Source organism: Ylistrum balloti, unplaced genomic scaffold (assembly GCF_031769215.1).
Source record: "Ylistrum balloti isolate Yb309-2 unplaced genomic scaffold, AGI_CSIRO_Ybal_v1 Utg370238, whole genome shotgun sequence".
Lineage (NCBI taxonomy): Eukaryota > Metazoa > Mollusca > Bivalvia > Pectinida > Pectinidae > Ylistrum > Ylistrum balloti.
Genome location: NW_026782194.1, coordinates 183859 through 204499, shown reverse-complemented (window position 1 = coordinate 204499; position 20641 = coordinate 183859). Strand labels below are relative to the sequence as shown.

At 36.7% G+C, this 20641-nt stretch overlaps 1 protein-coding gene across 1 annotated transcript in view; it reads right to left on the bottom strand.

Moving 5' to 3' along the window:
- LOC132552119 (thiopurine S-methyltransferase-like) overlaps window positions 1-20177 on the bottom strand; it is a 29125-nt gene extending 8948 nt beyond the window's left edge. Inside the window, exons 1-5 of the mRNA XM_060216257.1 lie at window positions 20118-20177; window positions 11780-11906; window positions 10975-11067; window positions 10523-10652; window positions 6951-7003 (exon numbers count right to left, since the gene is read on the bottom strand). Coding sequence (XP_060072240.1) covers window positions 6951-7003; window positions 10523-10652; window positions 10975-11067; window positions 11780-11906; window positions 20118-20142 — 428 coding nt within the window. The 5' untranslated portion in view covers window positions 20143-20177. The remainder of the gene's footprint in view (window positions 1-6950; window positions 7004-10522; window positions 10653-10974; window positions 11068-11779; window positions 11907-20117) is intronic.
- Window positions 20178-20641: the final 464 nt, after the last annotated feature.

Sequence of the window (20641 nt, the reverse complement as noted above, 5' to 3'; positions counted from 1 at the left end):
AATGTTTGAGGTCTACAATAGTGTGTAATGTTTGTTTGAGGTCTACAATAGTGTGTAATGTTTGAGGTCTACAATAGTGTGTAATGTTTGAGGTCTACAATAGTGTGTAATGTTTGAGGTCTACAATAGTGTGTAATGTTTGAGGTCTACAATAGTGTGTAATGTTTGAGGTCTACAATAGTGTGTAATGTTTGAGGTCTACAATAGTGTGTAATGTTTGAGGTCTACAATAGTGTGTAATGTTTGAGGTCTACAATAGTGTGTAATGTTTGAGGTCTACAATAGTGTGTAATGTTTGAGGTCTACAATAGTGTGTAATGTTTGAGGTCTACAATAGTGTGTAATGTTTGAGGTCTACAATAGTGTGTAATGTTTGAGGTCTACAATAGTGTGTAATGTTTGAGGTCTACAATAGTGTGTAATGTTTGAGGTCTACAATAGTGTGTAATGTTTGAGGTCTACAATAGTGTGTAATGTTTGAGGTCTACAATAGTGTGTAATGTTTGAGGTCTACAATAGTGTGTAATGTTTGAGGTCTACAATAGTGTGTAATGTTTGAGGTCTACAATAGTGTGTAATGTTTGAGGTCTACAATAGTGTGTAATGTTTGAGGTCTACAATAGTGTGTAATGTTTGAGGTCTACAATAGTGTGTAATGTTTGAGGTCTACAATAGTGTGTAATGTTTGAGGTCTACAATAGTGTGTAATGTTTGAGATCTACAATAGTGTGTAATGTTTGAGGTCTACAATAGTGTGTAATGTTTGAGGTCTACAATAGTGTGTAATGTTTGAGGTCTACAATAGTGTGTAATGTTTGAGGTCTACAATAGTGTGTAATGTTTGAGGTCTACAATAGTGTGTAATGTTTGAGGTCTACAATAGTGTGTAATGTTTGAGGTCTACAATAGTGTGTAATGTTTGAGGTCTACAATAGTGTGTAATGTTTGAGGTCTACAATAGTGTGTAATGTTTGAGTGTGTAATGTTTGAGGTCTACAATAGTGTGTAATGTTTGAGGTCTACAATAGTGTGTAATGTTTGAGGTCATAGTGTGTAATGTTTGAGATCTACAATAGTTTGAAATGTTTTGGGTCATACTGTGTAATGTTTGAGATCTACAATAGTGAGTAATGTTTGAGGTCTACAATAGTGTGTAATGTTTGAGGTCTACAATAGTGTGTAATGTTTGAGATCTACAATAGTGTGTAATGTTTGAGGTCTACAATAGTGTGTAATGTTTGAGGTCTACAATAGTGTGTAATGTTTGAGGTCTACAATAGTGTGTAATGTTTGAGGTCTCCAATAGTGTGTAATGTTTGAGGTCTACAATAGTGTGTAATGTTTGAGGTCTACAATAGTTTGAAATGTTCGAGGTCATAGTGTATGATGTTTGAGGTCTACAATAGTGTGTAATGTTTGAGGTCATAGTGTGTAATGTTTGAGGTCTACAATAGTGTGTAATGTTTGAGGTCTACAATAGTGTGTAATGTTTGAGGTCTACAATAGTGTGTAATGTTTGAGGTCTACAATAGTGTGTAATGTTTGACAATAGTGTGTAATGTTTGAGGTCTACATAGTGTGTAATGTTTGAGGTCTACAATAGTGTGTAATGTTTGAGGTCTACAATAGTGTGTAATGTTTGAGTGTGTCTACAATAGTGTGTAATGTTTGAGGTCTACAATAGTGTGTAATGTTTGAGGTCTACAATAGTGTGTAATGTTTGAGGTCTACAATAGTGTGTAATGTTTGAGGTCTACAATAGTGTGTAATGTTTGAGGTCTACAATAATGTGTAATGTTTGAGGTCTACAATAGTGTGTAATGTTTGAGGTCTACAATAGTGTGTAATGTTTGAGGTCTACAATAGTGTGTAATGTTTGAGGTCTACAATAGTGTGTAATGTTTGAGGTCTACAATAGTGTGTAATGTTTGAGGTCTACAATAGTGTGTATTTTATTTATACCGTTTAACAAACAGGTTTTAAAACAATACAAATTACTAAGATTTATCTTAAAAGAAATCATTTGCATTTTTAATAGTGAGATGCCCTGAAATAATTTGTCAAGTGTAAACAACTGATCTGCTATAAAAATATTTTTAAGAAAGCTTGGATAATACGTGCCTCTAGGAAACTTTTTAAACAAACTTCAAAAATCACAATGAATAGACCATAAGAAATTGAATATCGTAATAAATTTTTTTTTCTCTTTCAGGATTCTGGTTTCGTAAGGCTAGGATTTGACGTGCTGATGATAAAGTGATGTAGGTGCAAAAAAAATAATAATTAAAAACCAAAAATTTAATTTAAAATTTTATTTGGATTATCGAAGGACAATTAAGGCGAACTGTGTGATATTTATTCACATGTACACTACCGTACGTGTGATTATGTGTTTGCTTGTTCAACATAAGGTTTACTGTAACCGGTTCCAATGAAAATAATGCGATTTATTTTTTTTTTCTTAGAGCAAAAAAGACTTTAACATAAAATGACATGTTGGCGGCAAAACACACGTGCCTGGTGTGATGTTCATTTCCACAGTATTACACTTTCTAATAAAGACGATTGTAGGCATAGGCCAAATGCACGTGTGTGCACGTGCATCAAGTATGTGAATACAATGTATAGCAAGTCGGAGGAAGCAAGTTTACTGTCCCCAAGCTGTTAGAATTAGTTCTACTTAATTTAATTTAAACGAAGAGCAAAAGACTTTTTAAACAGAGGATGTGTTATCTAAATACCCGCCCCTAATGGACAGACGCGCAGTATTCATGTGCACGTGTTTTGCTATTTCAGAAGCAATGATGATATGAACACTGACGATGATTTCATTCTGTACGACTGGTTCCTTGATTGACTTGGTGATGTTAATTGAGACAGTCGTTTACCCTTATGTCTGTGTAACACACCCAGGCCCTGAACATACAGTGTCAAAGATGTCCCACTATACACTGTCCAGATCAATCTGGCATCTGTTTTTCGTCCTGTTCAACAACAAAAAAATCGTATCCACTTCTTAAAACTATACATTTCTGCAGTTTCAAACACGTATCGTTTTACTTTTTAACTCCCCTGTATCCTTAAATTACACAAAGCATGACACAGCGGTCATTTCTCAGTAATTTACCGATGGAAAATACTTTAGGATTTAAAGACGGGTAGGTTAAAATTTTTCAACTGTTCAAGTTTGAATGAATACATAAAAAGTAATTTAGGGGATATAACAGGGATTATCAGATGCTAACAGTTGCCTACAAACTTTCAATAATGTGTGGACATTCCTTGTTTTTATTGGATCACAAAACATCACAAGAATCAAGATTATATTCATAATTTTGTGAACTCCAAAAGAAGAATGTATTTTTTTTTTTAAATTAGAAATCAATTTTTAGTACCAGATCATACAAGGAACGTTGTCATTCTCTTTGTCACGCTACGAGACGTTTGTTCCTGTGGGTGAGTTTGTGAGAATACTTTAATTTTTTAAAATCTTCTTTGCGGTAGGTGGCAAGATCATTATGTAGACCATTTGGATAAGAATGGGAGATATATGTTGTTTGTTTGTTTGTTTGGGGTTTTTTTCAGTGCTTGAACTGGTAACAAAAACCACTTCAACAACACGAATCCCATATCTTATGTGATATTGAAGTTGGAAATGTTCGATGCTTGTTAGAATGACAATTTTACGGGGTCTCATTTTAAGTACGTGACAACACGCAAATCTTTATCACAGCTGTCGTTTATGTGTAAGCTGGAGTGACGTTCTCTACTTAAACACCCTGTCTTATTTTACCTGGACTTTTTAAATGATGACGTAGCAAATTATTCTTTGTCCATAATTTTGTCCTACTATCGACTTTTAGCTAAATTTACGATTCATTTTATAAATTTGTTATTAAAAACAAATTTTAAAATATTTGTAAATTGCAGAAATTATGAATTGTATACATATCTTTGTGATATATAAATGTATGTTAGGCTGATTTTTTTTTAATAGAGGTATTTTTTGGCTGTGAGAGAAACATATAAAACATTTATAATTGTTAACGTTTTAAGTTCTATAAAGTCATTCATTTTTGACCAACATTTGTTCCGTCCTATAAAGTGAACAATGATATTTTTTACTTTTCTTACGACCACTTTGGGTTTTACTTTGTCGCCTCCTAGGCTTCAAAATTTAGGCCCTAATCATCACTGACAAGTCCTAGAAGGACGACCTAAACACTTGTGTCTTTTTGTACAATAATTTATACCCATATAAGGACAACGGGTTAATGATTTCCGGTTAAATAATGTTTAACTATGGAGGACGTCATGCAACCAACTATTTACATGGAGTTGGAGAAAGATTCGAGGGTCAAAGGAATATATTATCTTTAACCCGTCAGTGGGCTTTCAATAAAGGAATAATCTTACTCAGAAATAAAGTGTAGCGTTAGGTCATGATGACTGAACCAATCAGCGCCCGTCATGAAGAGGGCAAAGGTCAAAGGAAGCAGACGTGAAATTGTTGAATCAATTTATAAAACAGATGATCGTTTTGTGTTCCAGACAACATTTCGTCTTTTAATAAATTTTGATATTATAGAGTAATTACAGAACGTAATAATAGAGGCGAATAGGTCATTAACAAATTCTGATTCAACGAAAAAAAAAGACATAAATGTAAAACACGTACAACATGTTTCGATTATCCTTCATAATCTTTTTATGTTAGCAAAATTATAGGCTGGTATTTATTAATTGAAAAATGGCCATCTGTGTAAGGAATACGTAGTCATCACACACCAGATATCAAATATCATCGACATCGAGGCATTCAAACTGCCGAGCATTTAACAAAAACATGGACGTTTCAAAAGGGATACCGGTACCCTAAAATTACAATCATGGTCGTTTCTTCACATGTAGAATACGTATACCGGCAATTTCCTGTTTTGTTATGAAGTACCAACATTTTTAGGTTTTTGAAAATTATTTTATTTTTTACAACATGTCATCTAGACAGAAACACAAATATAAGTAGCGTGGTTTTAGAAAAAGCACATGTTATAAGTTTTTTATGACATGTCTACACAGTTAAAATTCTCCAGAGATTCACAGCAGATAAGACAAAATGTCGATTGTGAAGATGGTTTAGTGGCTTAGAATAACTCCCCGGAATATTCTAATGAGGCATGCACACATATACTTGTAAACAGGTTTCATATTGTTGAAAACTAAGAATGAGGTAAGGGATTTAAACTTTAAAGTCCGAAAGACACTTCTGTATTTTCTGTGTTTTCATATTTTACATATAACAGGTTCAGTATTATACCTGGTGTATTTTTTTTTCATTATAAGTATTATTTTTTCAATCTTTTGTGTTAGAGTTTACAAGAAATTCCGAGGAGGTTGCCTAGGTTGTTTATAGGGGTGGCCACTAATAAATGCCACTAAGAATGAAGGAAAGCACAATTACAACGGTAATCCCTTTTACAGGACGTAACAGCTTTCGTCTTATCACAGGGTAAGTACTTACATGTCTGATACAAAAAATGCTTACTTTTGCTTAATTTTACAAAAAATAGATTACCCATATTAAAAACCCGAATTCTGTTTTATCAGTTCTTTTTTCTCGTGGCTATCCATTTCGAAAGTATGAATCAAGTGTATATATATCGAAGCTGGTTTTTTTCTGTAGAACATTTACGCACATGTGGCGTTTGTGTGCGTAGGTAACATAACTACTTCTTACTCTTAACGGTAAAATATTCCTTACCAAAGTACTCCTCTACTTGGTTCTGTTGGCAGTCAAATGGGGGTCCTGTGAAGGGAAATAACTACTTCTTACTTCGTCAGGTAACATTCCTACTTCTTACTTCGCCAGGTAAATAAATTCTATCTTACTTCGTCAGGTAACATAACTTTTTTAGGTAAAAAACTATTTCTTCATAAATACTTCGTCAGGTAACATAACTACTTCTTACTTCGCCAGGTAACATAACTACTTCTTACTTCGTCAGGTAACATAACTACTTCTTACTTCGCCAGGTAACATAACTACTTCTTACTTCGTCAGGTAACATAACTACTTCTTACTTCGTCAGGTAACATAACTACTTCTTACTTCGTCAGGTAACATAACTACTTCTTACTTCGTCAGGTAACATAACTACTTCTTACTTCGCCAGGTAACATAACTACTTCTTATTTCGTCAGGTAACATAACTACTTCTTACTTCGTCAGGTAACATAACTACTTCTTACTTCGCCAGGTAACATAACTACTTCTTACTTCGCCAGGTAACATAACTACTTCTTACTTCGTCAGGTAACATAACTACTTCTTACTTCGCCAGGTAACATAACTACTTCTTACTTCGTCAGGTAACATAACTACTTCTTACTTCGCCAGGTAACATAACTACTTCTTACTTCGCCATGTAACATAACTATTCTTACTTCGCCAGGTAACATAACTACTTCTTACTTCGTCAGGTAACATAACTACTTCTTACTTCGTCAGGTAACATAACTACTTCTTACTTCGTCAGGTAACATAACTACTTCTTACTTCGCCAGGTAAAATAATGATTTCTTACTTCGCCAGGTAACATAACTACTTCTTATTTCGTCAGGTAACATAACTCGTTTTAATAGATAAATACACGAAACAATTTTCTTACAGAAAAACATTTGTGACCTTTCGTTTACTAGGAATTGTCACCTTCACCAGAAAAAAAATATCTTCATATATATTTTTGTCTTGAGTACAATGTAGCTATTTGGTGTAAAAAAAATTAAAAGTAAGTTTAAATATTCAATTATAAAACACTACATGCAATAACCGATTATCGGAATCTTAAATTATAAAGGAATATTTTATAAAAAAATGTACGAAAATGACTCAGCCATATATAGTCTAGTATTGTTTAGGCCCGGTATCAATGTAATTATGGCATACCAACCTTTGGAGGTCAAAATAATCTCCTACATAAAGAGAGAGCTTCTTGTCGGTCCCCTAACGGAACAAAAGGAAAATGAAGGATCAGTTTAGACGCAAAATGAATTTATTTCGGTAGAAGCGAGGATGATTTTTTTTTTGTTTTATATAGAAAATAATCTTGAAAGTTTGTGACACGTACGATAAAATTTTAAATGAACATTGCAAGATTTCCGTTTTCGTATTGGAAAAATGTCGATGATAACGACGCTTTACGTGTATGAATAATCTTTACTTAATTAATGCAGAAACTGAATGACATGGCAGTTATAATTTACGACTTGAATTTTCTTATGTAAATTCACAGTTATAGTCCAAGGTATGTTGTGATTAAGTGACAACCGATCTACTTCACAAGGAAGACAAAGGTTAGTAATTATGTTCAATTAAGATTTACAATCTCTCCAATGAAAAGAACGCTAATGTCGAACTGCATAGCTTTGTTCGTGAGACTTAAACAACAGTACAAAGGGAACGGCGGCTTTCTATGATAACAGATTGGTAAGTAGTCAGGTATTTCATGTTTTACAGTACATTTTAATGGGCGACGGAGATATCACAAAAGATACCCACTTAATCTGAATGTGTATTTATAGCATACTTGATCACGATTAAATAGAGAAACATATACATGAATGGATATATAACGTAAAAGGTGATATAGAAAAATACGGTGCATTCTAGGCCATGTGATGTCTATCATAGATATAAGGATAGCAATGGTGAATTACGATCAAAGTTTACTAAATACCTTCTCATAATTACAAAATTAAACCCAACGTGTTCCTAAACCTTTTACACAAACCATTTAGTTCAACGTGTTCCTAAACCCTTTACACAAACCATGTAGTTTAACGTGTTCCTAAACCCTTTACACAAACCATGTAGTTTAACGTGTTCCTAAACCCTTTACACAAACCATGTAGTTTAACGTGTTCCTAAACCCTTTACACAAACCATGTAGTTTAACGTGTTCCTAAAACCCTTTTACACAAACCATGTAGTTTAACGTGTTCCTAAACCCTTTACACAAACCATGTAGTGTAACGTGTTCCTAAATACTTTACACAAACCATGTAGTGTAACGTGTTCCTAAACCCTTTACACAAACCATGTAGTTTAACGTGTTCCTAAACCCTTTTACACAAACCATGTACACAAACACATGTAGTGTAACGTGTTCTTAAACCCTTTACATAAACCATGTAGTGTAAGTAACGTGTTCCTAAATACTTTACACAAACCATGTAGTGTAACGTGTTCCTAAATACTTTACACAAACCATGTAGTTTAACGTGTTCCTATACCCTTTACACAAATCATGTAGTGTAACGTGTTCCTAAATACTTTACACAAACCATGTAGTTTAACGTGTTCACCCTTTACACAAACCATGTAGTGTAACGTGTTCACCCTTTACACAAACCATGTAGTGTAACGTCTTCCTAAACCCTTTACACAAACCATGTAGTGTAACGTGTTCACCCTTTACACAAACCATGTAGTGTAACGTCTTCCTAAACCCTTTACACAAACCATGTAGTGTAACGTGATCCTAAACCCTTTACACAAACCATGTAGTGTAACGTGTTCACCCTTTACACAAACCATGTAGTGTAACGTCTTCCTAAACCCTTTACACAAACCATGTAGTGTAACGTGTTCCTAAAACCCTTTTACACAAACCATGTAGTTTAACGTGTTCCTAAACCCTTTTACACAAACCATGTAGTTTAACGTGTTCCTAAACCCTTTTACACAAACCATGTAGTGTAACGTGTTCTTAAACCCTTTACATAAACGATGTAGTGTAAGTAACGTGTTCCTAAACCCTTTACACAAACCATGTAGTGTAACGTGTTCCTAAAACCCTTTTACACAAACCATGTAGTTTAACGTGTTCCTAAACCCTTTTACACAAACCATGTAGTTTAACGTGTTGCTAAACCCTTTTACACAAACCATGTAGTGTAACGTGTTCCTAATCCCTTTTACACAAACCATGTAGTGTAACGTGTTCCTAAAACCCTTTTACACAAACCATGTAGTTTAACGTGTTCCTAAACCCTTTTACACAAACCATGTAGTTGTTTAAGGTGTTCCTAATCCCTTTTACACAAACCATGTAGTGTAACGTGTTCCTAAAACCCTTTTACACAAACCATGTAGTTTAACGTGTTCCTAAACCCTTTTACACAAACCATGTAGTTTAACGTGTTCCTAAACCCTTTTACACAAACCATGTAGTTTAACGTGTTCCTAATCCCTTTTACACAAACCATGTAGTGTAACGTGTTCCTAATTCCTTTTACACAAACCATGTAGTTTAACGTGTTCCTAAACCCTTTTACACAAACCATGTAGTGTAACGTGTTCTCAAACCCTTTACATAAACCATGTAGTGTAAGTAACGTGTTCCTAAACCCTTTACACAAACCATGTAGTGTAACGTGTTCCTAAAACCCTTTTACACAAACCATGTAGTTTAACGTGTTCCTAAACCCTTTACACAAACCATGTAGTTTAACGTGTTCCTAAACCCTTTTACACAAACCATGTAGTGTAACGTGTTCCTAATCCCTTTTACACAAACCATGTAGTGTAACGTGTTCCTAATCCCTTTTACACAAACCATGTAGTTTAACGTGTTCCTAAACCCTTTTACACAAACCATGTAGTGTAACGTGTTCCTAAACCCTTTACATAAACCATGTAGTGTAACGTGTTCCTAAACCCTTTACACAAACCATGAAGTGTAACGTGTTCCTAAACCCTTTACACAAACCATGTAGTGTAACGTGTTCATAAACCCTTTACACAAAACATGTAGTGTAACGTGTTCCTAAACCCTTTACACAAACCATGTAGTGTAACGTGTTCCTAAAACCCTTTACACAAACCATGTAGTGTAACGTGTTCCTAAAACCCTTTACACAAAACATGTAGTGTAACGTGTTCCTAAAACCCTTTACACAAACCATGTAGTGTAACGTGTTCCTAAACCCTTTACATAAACCATGTAGTGTAACGTGTTCCTAAACCCTTTACATAAACCATGTAGTGTAACGTGTTCCTAAACCCTTTACACAAACCATGTAGTGTAACGTGTTCCTAAACCCTTTACACAAACCATGTAGTGTAACGTGTTCCTAAACCCTTTACACAAACCATGTAGTGTAACGTGTTCCTAAACCCTTTACACAAACCATGTAGTGTAACGTGATCCTAAACCCTTTACATAAACCATGTAGTGTAACGTGTTCCTAAACCCTTTACACAAACCCTGTAGTTTAACGTGTTCCTAAACCCTTTACACAAACCCTGTAGTTTAACGTGTTCCTAAACCCTTTACACAAACCATGTAGTTTAACGTGTTCCTAAAACCTTTTACACAAACCATGTAGTTTAACGTGTTCCTAAAACCTTTTACACACAAAAAATCAAATTATACTTCAGATCTGGAGAGTCACGATAACATTATGAAGACATCTATCTAAAGGTAGTAAAAGTGTCAGAACAAACATGTTTTAAGAATACCTGGAGTACTGTGCTGCGGACGTTGGCTTTATATTCGGTCTTGTAAGATATATTATGTCGTTTGAAGATTTCTTTGCATCCCTCTTCGGAACAGTCACAACCAACGACTTCATGCCCCCGCTCAAGCAACCTGCAATGAATAATTTGATGTGGTTTTTATATATGCATTGAAAGGGCAGTGGAAGATAAAAAACATTTGATCTATTCCATATGCATATTTTTAAGAATTGAGTGTTGGTGCTGGAAATTTCTACGACCAGCCGATGTAACAATTTACCACATTATACAAATATGTATATATAAATACATTTTGAAATAAGGGCATGGTTCTGTATTTTTGTTGCAAAAATCAGGCCATTTGACTAGATATATGTATTGAAACCTGCAAATATTTTCTAAGAAATGATAACGTTTAATCGTTGGGAATTATAAAAAATTGTCAATATTCTTACCAATTTAAATCCATAGTTTTACCGCATAACGGTACGAAAAAACGAAGGTTAGTTTTTCCATCTGTCAATCGGTCGATATGTTTTATCAACATCCTGAAATGTCAATGATTAACGAAATTGGGGGTCAACACATACAACAAACAGGCGATATGATAATTATGTAATCTATCATGTGTGGAAGGCGAAACGTATTAAAAGTATGATAGCAATTTGAAATAAAACTCATCGATATCGTAATATCAAGGTTTGTTTATGAAGCAACATACTGGCTTGTACTGATTGTAAATATTATTATTTTCAATTTTCAAATATAAATAAATAAATAAATATATTTACGATGATTGAATATCAAGGCGAAAAAATGTCAAACTGATAACCAATATTTCATTGATAAAGCCACTGTTTGGTTTATCACTTTCTCGAAAAGTACACCTTTTTTTTGCTTCAAGCTTTTGATAGAACCGCGAAAATTATACGAATCAAGAACTATAAAGCGTATGATTATATCATTTAGATATTTACTATACCTACTTAAACTTATATAGAAATAAAACCTATCAGTTACATCAAACTGTATCATATACTTCATACAGTTATCGCATGATTCTATAAAACTGTGGTGTTTCTATACTGATATTATACGTCATTGACAACTAAACTACAACATTTATGAAACGTTGTTATAATACAATGCATATATGAATTTAAAATCGTCTGGAGATGGCCACTGGCCTTGAAAACGTTAGCAAACTACCGTGTTAATTTTTACTTTATGTACAGCCAGAGAGAAAAGGGAAGCACGTACGGATGAACTTTTGGCATATGAAATTGTGTTTGTCCTTTCCGCCATCTGTCATTCCAATGCGTACACGTCATGTTTGACGTGTCATCATAATCCCCGAACTGATTAATTCGCTTCTTTCCGTTGACGTCTGTAAACAACAATAATGAGATATACTCAGAATACGTTTTTATGTTCTGTGCGTGCAAGCGGTTCACTGATATCTTACCTTCATCGGAAGTGTCGATACTTCTGTCCGATGGGAAGAAAATAGTTTGTGCTTTCAGTTATTAAACAGTTATTAAGATTGAGGAGACTGAGTAAAACGAAAATTACTCGTGGGCTGGCAATACTAGAGGCCCACCGCACACCACTACATAAATATTTATCAGGTTCGACTGCCGCTTTCTGGGTTCTAAGTTAGTATCGAATATATTTCTACGTTCAATTCTGTATTTTCTGCCTGCCTTCAAATTTCTTTGTTAACTACAAACTAGTAATAAAATGCATAGAGACATTTTTAAATTGTCGAATTGAAATGACGTCCTGTTGAAGATATCGTCAACTTTGTCGTGCCCGAGTAATTATCATACTTAAATAGTATAAAGGATCTGTAACTATGCGGGTGACTCACTTTGCCGAGTCATGCTAAATACAGACTTACACATTTAATTACTAACCAGGATTAGATAGGTTGTACTGAAATATTTCATATTTCTTTAACAATACGTGTAAATGTAATTTTTTCTTATCGTTGATGTTTTATGTGATAATATTTTATATGCTTAATACAATTCTCATTTATAATTGCTCACAAAATGCATCTTTAAAATAGATAGCATTCCAAATGTAAGGTGCTTGTAAATCACAAACTTATATATGGTATGTTTATCTTTTACAGTCTCCTGCATCCGTCTATGACTTTTCCGGCTGCGATAACGCTGTATGTGATACAGATGTATATTGACTTAACACCTGGGGATGTATTGACTGTTCAGAACACTGATATGTAATACAGCCCGTGAAATACTGAAGAGTCATAGTAGTCCCTACTTATAGTCATGTTTGTATTCCGTAAACGTCCACAAACTTGCTGAGTCACCCAACCTAGGAAGCAGCGAAAGAGAAAATGTTACCGTCTCGCGTCCCATAAATACAGCGGATGATTTTTCAACACACATTTTTACAGGGGCTTGTCGAAGTGAATATCTAATTTCATGGTAGTTAGATAACACGTAACATCAGAATAATTACCATTACGCGGCATCTTTATACCTAAGTCATGGTCCGGGGGGGGAGGAGAGGGGAGGAGGGGGGAGGTGTACGATAACACGGATGTCTCGGTAGCTTAGTGATGGGTACGATAGGCTACCTTTTATTCTCACGGACCAAGAATTTTAAAAAAAAGATATTTAAGATGTTTGATTATTTAACGTAATAATTCAAATGAAAAGAAAATTGACAACAAATGTTATCATCATGCTCCGGATATTAATCATTGTTTCGTTTCGTATCACGTAGTAAAAAGCCTACGAAGGATTTAAAAAATATTTATCAGCGCTTTCAATACACAGTAACATGGATTATACTGCTGTTTTGTCGTTCTGCAAATCGCCAGTCATAGGTGTTAAGAGCCAACCCTAGGAGGCCTCTCAGGCAAAACCAAGATCGATCATAAAAGATGTCAGATTCTAGATGGGGGACTGCACCAACCCCATAACTCAATAACTTTTTTCCAATTTCTATATACCTGATCATTTCAAAAGTACATGTGTATTACCTGAACCTTGACAATATTTAAATGAATTAAATCGGTAGGTGTTACTATATATTACCTGTCGTTTTGATGACTATGGTGAACGTATTAGGAGTTCTGCGTTATTTCTATACACTTACACACGAGTAAATCTGTACCCCTATGTACCATTGTCATATATATAGGATTTACACAATATGCTGATACGAATCGAGATACATTTACAAAGCATTAAACTTTCAGTTCAGTGACCACCCAGTGACGGTACTAGGGCTACCACGTGAGTTTCGGTACTTGCGTGCGATGTCATACGCGACTTCTAACCATATGATTGAATTAGAAAATCTGCCTCGTCACTGTCAGTAGGTCCGTGTTTTTTGGTTTGGTACAGCTTGGTATCAAATGGTACGTGCACCTGACCACCCGCCATACTGATGGGAATTCTAATGTAATATGCAGTCGCGCGTGAGAGAGTTAAACTAGGCTGGTGGACACTTCTACATACATGTAACTACACAATAAAGGATTGTATACAACATTCCGCAAACACACGGACACCTTCATATCCTATAGTTCACCTGCTTTATAAGATAATTTCTCTAAGGTTTCTGACCATAAAACAATTTCTGCCGGGTTTTCTATTTTATATAATAATTCTTGTAAGTTTATTCTAAAAGATCATACAAAAAATGTAGGGTTGCCTATTATTTCTGTTCTATTTATATCTTTTGGGTTTTATTTGTTTGTTTTGTTTTTCTTTTTTCCGTTTTAATTTAACAAAAGACATAGCTACTATTTTGCCTTCTTCATGAAATGTTCCCAGTAAGGGATATCAGAAAAAAATCACTTCCCGTAAAGGTATCTTCTCTATGAAATGTTTCCTGAAGTTTTTCATTTCTTGAAGGTAAACATAAGAAATGTTCCTGTAAGGTTATATATCAGAAACAATTGTATTATAAAATGGTCCATGAAGTGTTGTTTTAAAAGATACAATCCGATTTTATATAAAATAAGTTTTCAATAGAGTTATTCTTTACAAATTTGTTCTGTAGGATTGGCTCCGTAAGGTGCAACGATTTTATAAAAAAAAATCCTGTAACGATATTTTTAAAAGATATTTTCAACTGTAGGATTGGTCAATGCATGGTTGACAATTTCATAAACAGATTTCTTTTGAGGTCATTTTTTAAACATAGTTCCCGCAGTATTGTTTCTTGAAGGTTTAACAATTTTATAAAGGGTTTCTTTAAACCTTATTTAAAAAAAAAAGAAAAAATTCCCTGTGGGATCGGGTCCGTAAGGTTAATAATTTTTACAAACGATTTCCCGGAGAGATATTTTTAATAATATGTTCCTTGAAGGAATGGTTCTTGTAGGGTTAACAACTTTATATAATGTTCCCTGGATGGTTAACGATTTCATATAATGTTCTCTGGAGGGTTAACGATTTTATATAACTTTTTCTTGTATAATGAACTATTTCTAACTCGGAGGAGTCGTTCTGCGTAGCTATGTTGTATCAGTTGATGGAATGTCTGTCCGACTGGCTTGGTTCTGTCTACAGTATTTGTGTCTGACGGTGATCTGTCCGTTTGGTGGTTAATCATTCTTCTCTATCAATCAAGTATGTATAGAAAAACGCTGATAGCACAGAAGACGAACAAGTAATTCAAATTAGAGAGAAAGTGAAAGGCATTGCAGACGTATTGTTGTGTACTCTACTGTTCACAAACTAATGTGCTTATAAACCTCGGCTGGTTATTCTAATGCCACTATTGTTGTAAAAGTCACAGTGCTAAATATGACATCATCTTTTATTTACAATGATAATAGTTAATCAGAGAAAAAAAGTGCATCGTCATAGCTTTAACAGAACGTCGTGTCGCTCACCAATAGAATGGTGCTTTTATCAGAGATCACCTTCCTTGTTCAAATAGTAATTTTATAATGAGACCTTAGGACTCTCTGATATTCATTTATATACATACAGAATATAACAGACATTTAATGCTAAGTACCGGGTCAAATATCCCGTATAAAACCCTAGTTATAATACATTGGTACACCGTTTAAATTTTTGCTGAATCATGCTAGGGTTACATAATAAATTATTCCACCCGAATTACTAGAATAAGAAGTTTAAAACTCCACTGTTTAGTCATAAGGTCGTCTAACACCACCCGATAGGCTTCATATAGTTTCATTATAGCCTACATTAGTGTTGGAGTACCACTATTTTTGGCTGAGGGCGGCTCCATTATTCTCCGAGGTGTATGTACACAAGAAGGAGACGTAATTATATCTCGTATATATTTAAATGATTGCTGTCTTTCAGATCATACATGTATATAATACAATTTTGTATCAGGTTGCTGTAATCCTGAGGTGCAGCATTACTCCAGGACGATAGGCAGGTAACTGATGTGATTGCATCAACAATAATAACGTAATAACAGTCAGGTCGGCGGCGTTATCACATCGTACTAACAGTCCTATCGGTGGCGTTATCACATCGTACTAACAGTCCTATCGGCGGCGTTATCACATCGTACTAACAGTCCTATCGGCGGCGTTATCAGATCTTAATAACAGTCCTATCGGCGGCGTTATCACATCGTACTAACAGTCCTATCGGCGGCGTTATCAGATCTTAATAACAGTCCTATCGGCGGCGTTATCACATCGTAATAACAGTCCTATCGGCGGCGTTATCACATCGTTATAACAGTCTTGTCGTCGGCGTTATCACATCGTTATAACAGTCTTGTCGTCGGCGTTAGCACATCGTAATAACAGTCCTGTCGGTGGCGTTATCACATCGTTATAACAGTCTTGTCGGCGTTATCACATCGTAATAACAGTCCTATCGGCGGCGTTATCACATCGTAATAACAGTCCTGTCAGCGGCGTTATCACATCGTTATAACAGTCTTGTCGTCGGCGTTAGCACATCGTAATAACAGTCCTGTCGGTGGCGTTTTCACATCGTAATAACAGTCCTGTAGGCGGCTTATCACATCGTAATAACAGTCCTGTCAGCGGCGTTATCACATTGTAATAACAGTCCTGTCGGTGGCGTTATCACATCGTAATAACAGTCCTGTCGGCGGCGTTATCAGATCTTAATAACAGTCCTGTCGGCGGTGTTGTCACATCGTAATAACAGTCCTGTCGGCGGCGTTATCACATCGTAATAACAGTCCTGTCAGCGGCGTTATCACATTGTAATAACAGTCCTGTCGTCGGCGTAAGCACATCGTTATAAAGTCATGTCGGTGGCGTTATCACATCGTAATAACAGTCCTGTCGGCGGCGTTATCAGATCTTAATAACAGTCCTGTCGGTGGCTGTCAGTCCTGTCGGTGGCGTTATCAGATCGTAATAACAGTCCTGTCGGCGGCGTTATCAGATCTTAATAACAGTCCTGTCGGTGGCGTTATCACATCGTAATAACAGTCCTGTCGGTGGCGTTATCAGATCTTAATAACAGTCCTGTCGGTGGCGTTATCACATCGTAATAACAGTCCTGTCGGCGGCGTTATCAGATCTTAATAACAGTCCTGTCGGCGGCGTTATCAGATCTTAATAACAGTCCTGTCGGTGGCGTTATCACATCGTAATAACAGTCCTGTCGGCGGCGTTATCACATCGTAATAACAGTCCTGTCGGCGGCGTTATCACATCGTTATAAAGTCATGTCGGCGGCGTTATCAGATCTTAATAACAGTCCTGTCGTCGGCGTTAGCACATCGTTATAACAGTCTTGTCGTCGGCGTTATCACATTGTAATAACAGTCCTATCGGCGGCGTTATCACATTGTAATAACAGTCCTGTCGTCGGCGTTAGCACATTGTAATAACAGTCCTGTCGTCGGCGTTAGCACATCGTAATAACAGTCCTGTCGTCGGCGTTAGCACATCGTTATAACAGTCCTGTCGTCGGCGTTATCACATTGTAATAACAGTCCTGTCGTCGGCGTTAGCACATTGTAATAACAGTCCTGTCGTCGGCGTTAGCACATCGTAATAACAGTCCTGTCGTCGGCGTTATCAGATCGTAATAACAGTCATGTCGGCGGTGTGTCTTATATCGGAAGTGTGTCATAGTTGTATAAGTTCTGGTGGCGATACGTCATTGTGTACATGCTCTGTCGGCGATGTGTCATCGTTGTACATGCTCTGTCGGCGGTGTGTCATCGTTGTTTATGCTCTGTCGGCGGTGCGTCATCGTTATATAAGTTCTGTCGGCGATGTGTCATCGTTGTACATGCTCTGTCGGCTGTGTGTCATCGTTGTACATGCCCTGTCGGCGGTGTGTCATCGTTATATAAGTTGTGGTGGCGGTGTGTCATCGTTGTACATGCCCTGTCGGCGGTGTGTCATCGTTATATAAGTTCTGTCGGCGATGGGTCATCGTTGTACATGATCTGTCGGCGGTGTGTCATCGTTATATAAGTTGTGGTGGCGGTGTGTCATCGTTGTACATGCCCTGTCGGCGGTGTGTCATCGTTATATAAGTTCTGTCGGCGATGGGTCATCGTTGTACATGCTCTGTCGGCGATGTGTCATCGTTGTACATGCTCTGTCGGCGGTGTGTCATCGTTATATAAGTTCTGTCGGCGATGGGTCATCGTTGTACATGATCTGTCGGCGGTGGGTCATCGTTATATAAGTTGTGGTGGCGGTGTGTCATCGTTGTACATGCTCTGTCGGCGGTGTGTCATCGTTATATAAGTTCTGTCGGCGATGGGTCATCGTTGTTTATGCTCTGTCGGCGATGGGTCATCGTTGTACATGCTCTGTCGGCGGTGCGTCATCGTTATATAAGTTCTGTCGGCGATGGGTCATCGTTGTACATGCTCTGTCGGCGGTGTGTCATCGTTGTACATGCTCTGTCGGCGGTGTGTCATCGTGATATAAGTTCTGTCGGCGGGTTGCAGATCGTTGAACCACTTCTTTTTTATGGTGTTTTCAAATCTTGATACATGTTCTGTTGGTGGCGTTGTCATATCGTTATCAAAACTAAACCGTCGTCATGGTGTTAAGTTTATCTATATGATGTTGGATCGCAAGATTATTGATCTGTCACTCAAATTGCATACATATTAACAACAGACGAAATATGACAACGATTCAATTGGTATGTTTACATTTCAGATATTTTTTTAAAATTGTTATCCCGTGAACTATTTTATCAAGTTATTGTGTGTTTTTCTGTTTATTTTGTGCCATTTGAAGCGACGCGCAAAACATTCGGTTAAGATAGGACAAAAAGGCGCCAAAATGACGTCACGTACCTTGTGATCTGAAAAACTAAACTCTCGTGACTTTTTCGGTTTTGCACAAAGTTAATATGGCTCCGGAAAATAGTGTACAAATATAGGGGTTCGACCCGTAGTGTACAACTAAAGCCCCGGCCCTTGGTGCACAAATGTAGGGTTCCGACCTATGTTTTACAACTAGGGCCCCGGCCCTTGGTGCACAAATGTAGGGTTCCGACCTATGTTTTACGACTAGGGCCCCACCCATGGTGTACACATATAGGGTTCCGACCTGTGGTTAACAACTAGGGCCCCGGCCCATGGTGTACACATATAGGATTCCGACCTATGGTTAACAACTACGGCCCCGACCCTTGGTGTAGAAATATAGGGTTCCGACCTATGTTTTACAACTAGGGCCCCGACCCTTGGTGTAGAAAAATAGGGTTCCGACCTTTGTTTTACAACTAGGGCCCCGACCCTTGGTGTAGAAATATAGGGTTCCGACCTTTGTTGGTTACACATATAGGGTTCTAGGGCCCCGGGTGTAGAAATATAGTGTTCCGACCTATGGTTAACAACTAGGGCCCCGGCCCTCGGTGTAGAAATATAGGGTTCCGACCTATGTTTTACAACTAGGGCCCCGGCCCTTGGTGTACACATATAGGGTTCCGACCTATGTTTTACAACTAGGGTCCCGGCCCTTGGTGTACATATATAAGGTTCCGACCTATGTTGTACAACTAGGGCCCCGACCTTGGTGCACAAATATAGGGTTTCGACCCGTAGTGTACAACTAGGGCTCCGGCCCTCGGTGTACAAATATAGGGTTCCGACCCAGAGTATACAACTAGGGACCGACCATGGTTTACAACTCAAAGTCATAACCCTACCACAGTCTATAGCACATACACCCATTCTTAGCTGCAAAACAAGTCATAAATATTTCATAAATCGGACATTTTCTAACGTGACACATGAATTAGCGCCATGACCATGCACAATCGTGGAAGTAAACAAACCATTACTACCGACGGGCTAGCAGCATGACTTTCACAAATCAATGATAACTCAGGTGTGCACACAATATCAAACGAGACTACGTAACACGACCAGATAATGATAGAAAGTAATACGAGAAATGATTTAGAAATTTCAATTTGGAGAGGAAAAAAATGTGAAGATTGTTATTATGGGTGGGTGCAGATGCAGCTTCCATGGAGTTTTTAGTTGAACGTGATGAATGTTTTGTTTGTCTCTGTTTCAATAGATTTTGTTAATTTTCGTCACAATAAATCAATCAGCCACATAATCACATTTAATAGGAGACTGAATTCTCACTTACCTGATGTCTTGGTCAATAGTGACATTTTTCTGCCGGATGTAGTATGATGTGAGGTTTTTCCTACAAGTGTCGTCTGCTCCCTGTCACAAGTCGATGTGTTGTCCGGAGCTCGAAACTTGAAAGAAAAATCACAATTTATCTGTATACTCGCAGAATCTTATCCAGGTAAACAATACTTCCGATACACCTGGACTACCTGTGTGACGGGAAAGCGTTATTATTATTGTTAAACTGTACTATCAGTAACCGTGAGCTATATTAAGTAGCGTACTTCTAATCGTTTGGAAGTACAAAATAACGATTACATAGCGACTGTCTTCCAACAACAATTTTATATTCACATAAATCATAATATAATATGAATTTAATTTAAGATTAATTATAAAATACATTATCAAATATTGTCAGAATGATTTAAAACTTTGAAGAAAAGAAAATTCAATAAAATTTCCAAAGATATATATTTTTGCCACACAGGACAAATAGTACAAGGCAGTAGATTAAAGATGGATGAAAGCTACTCT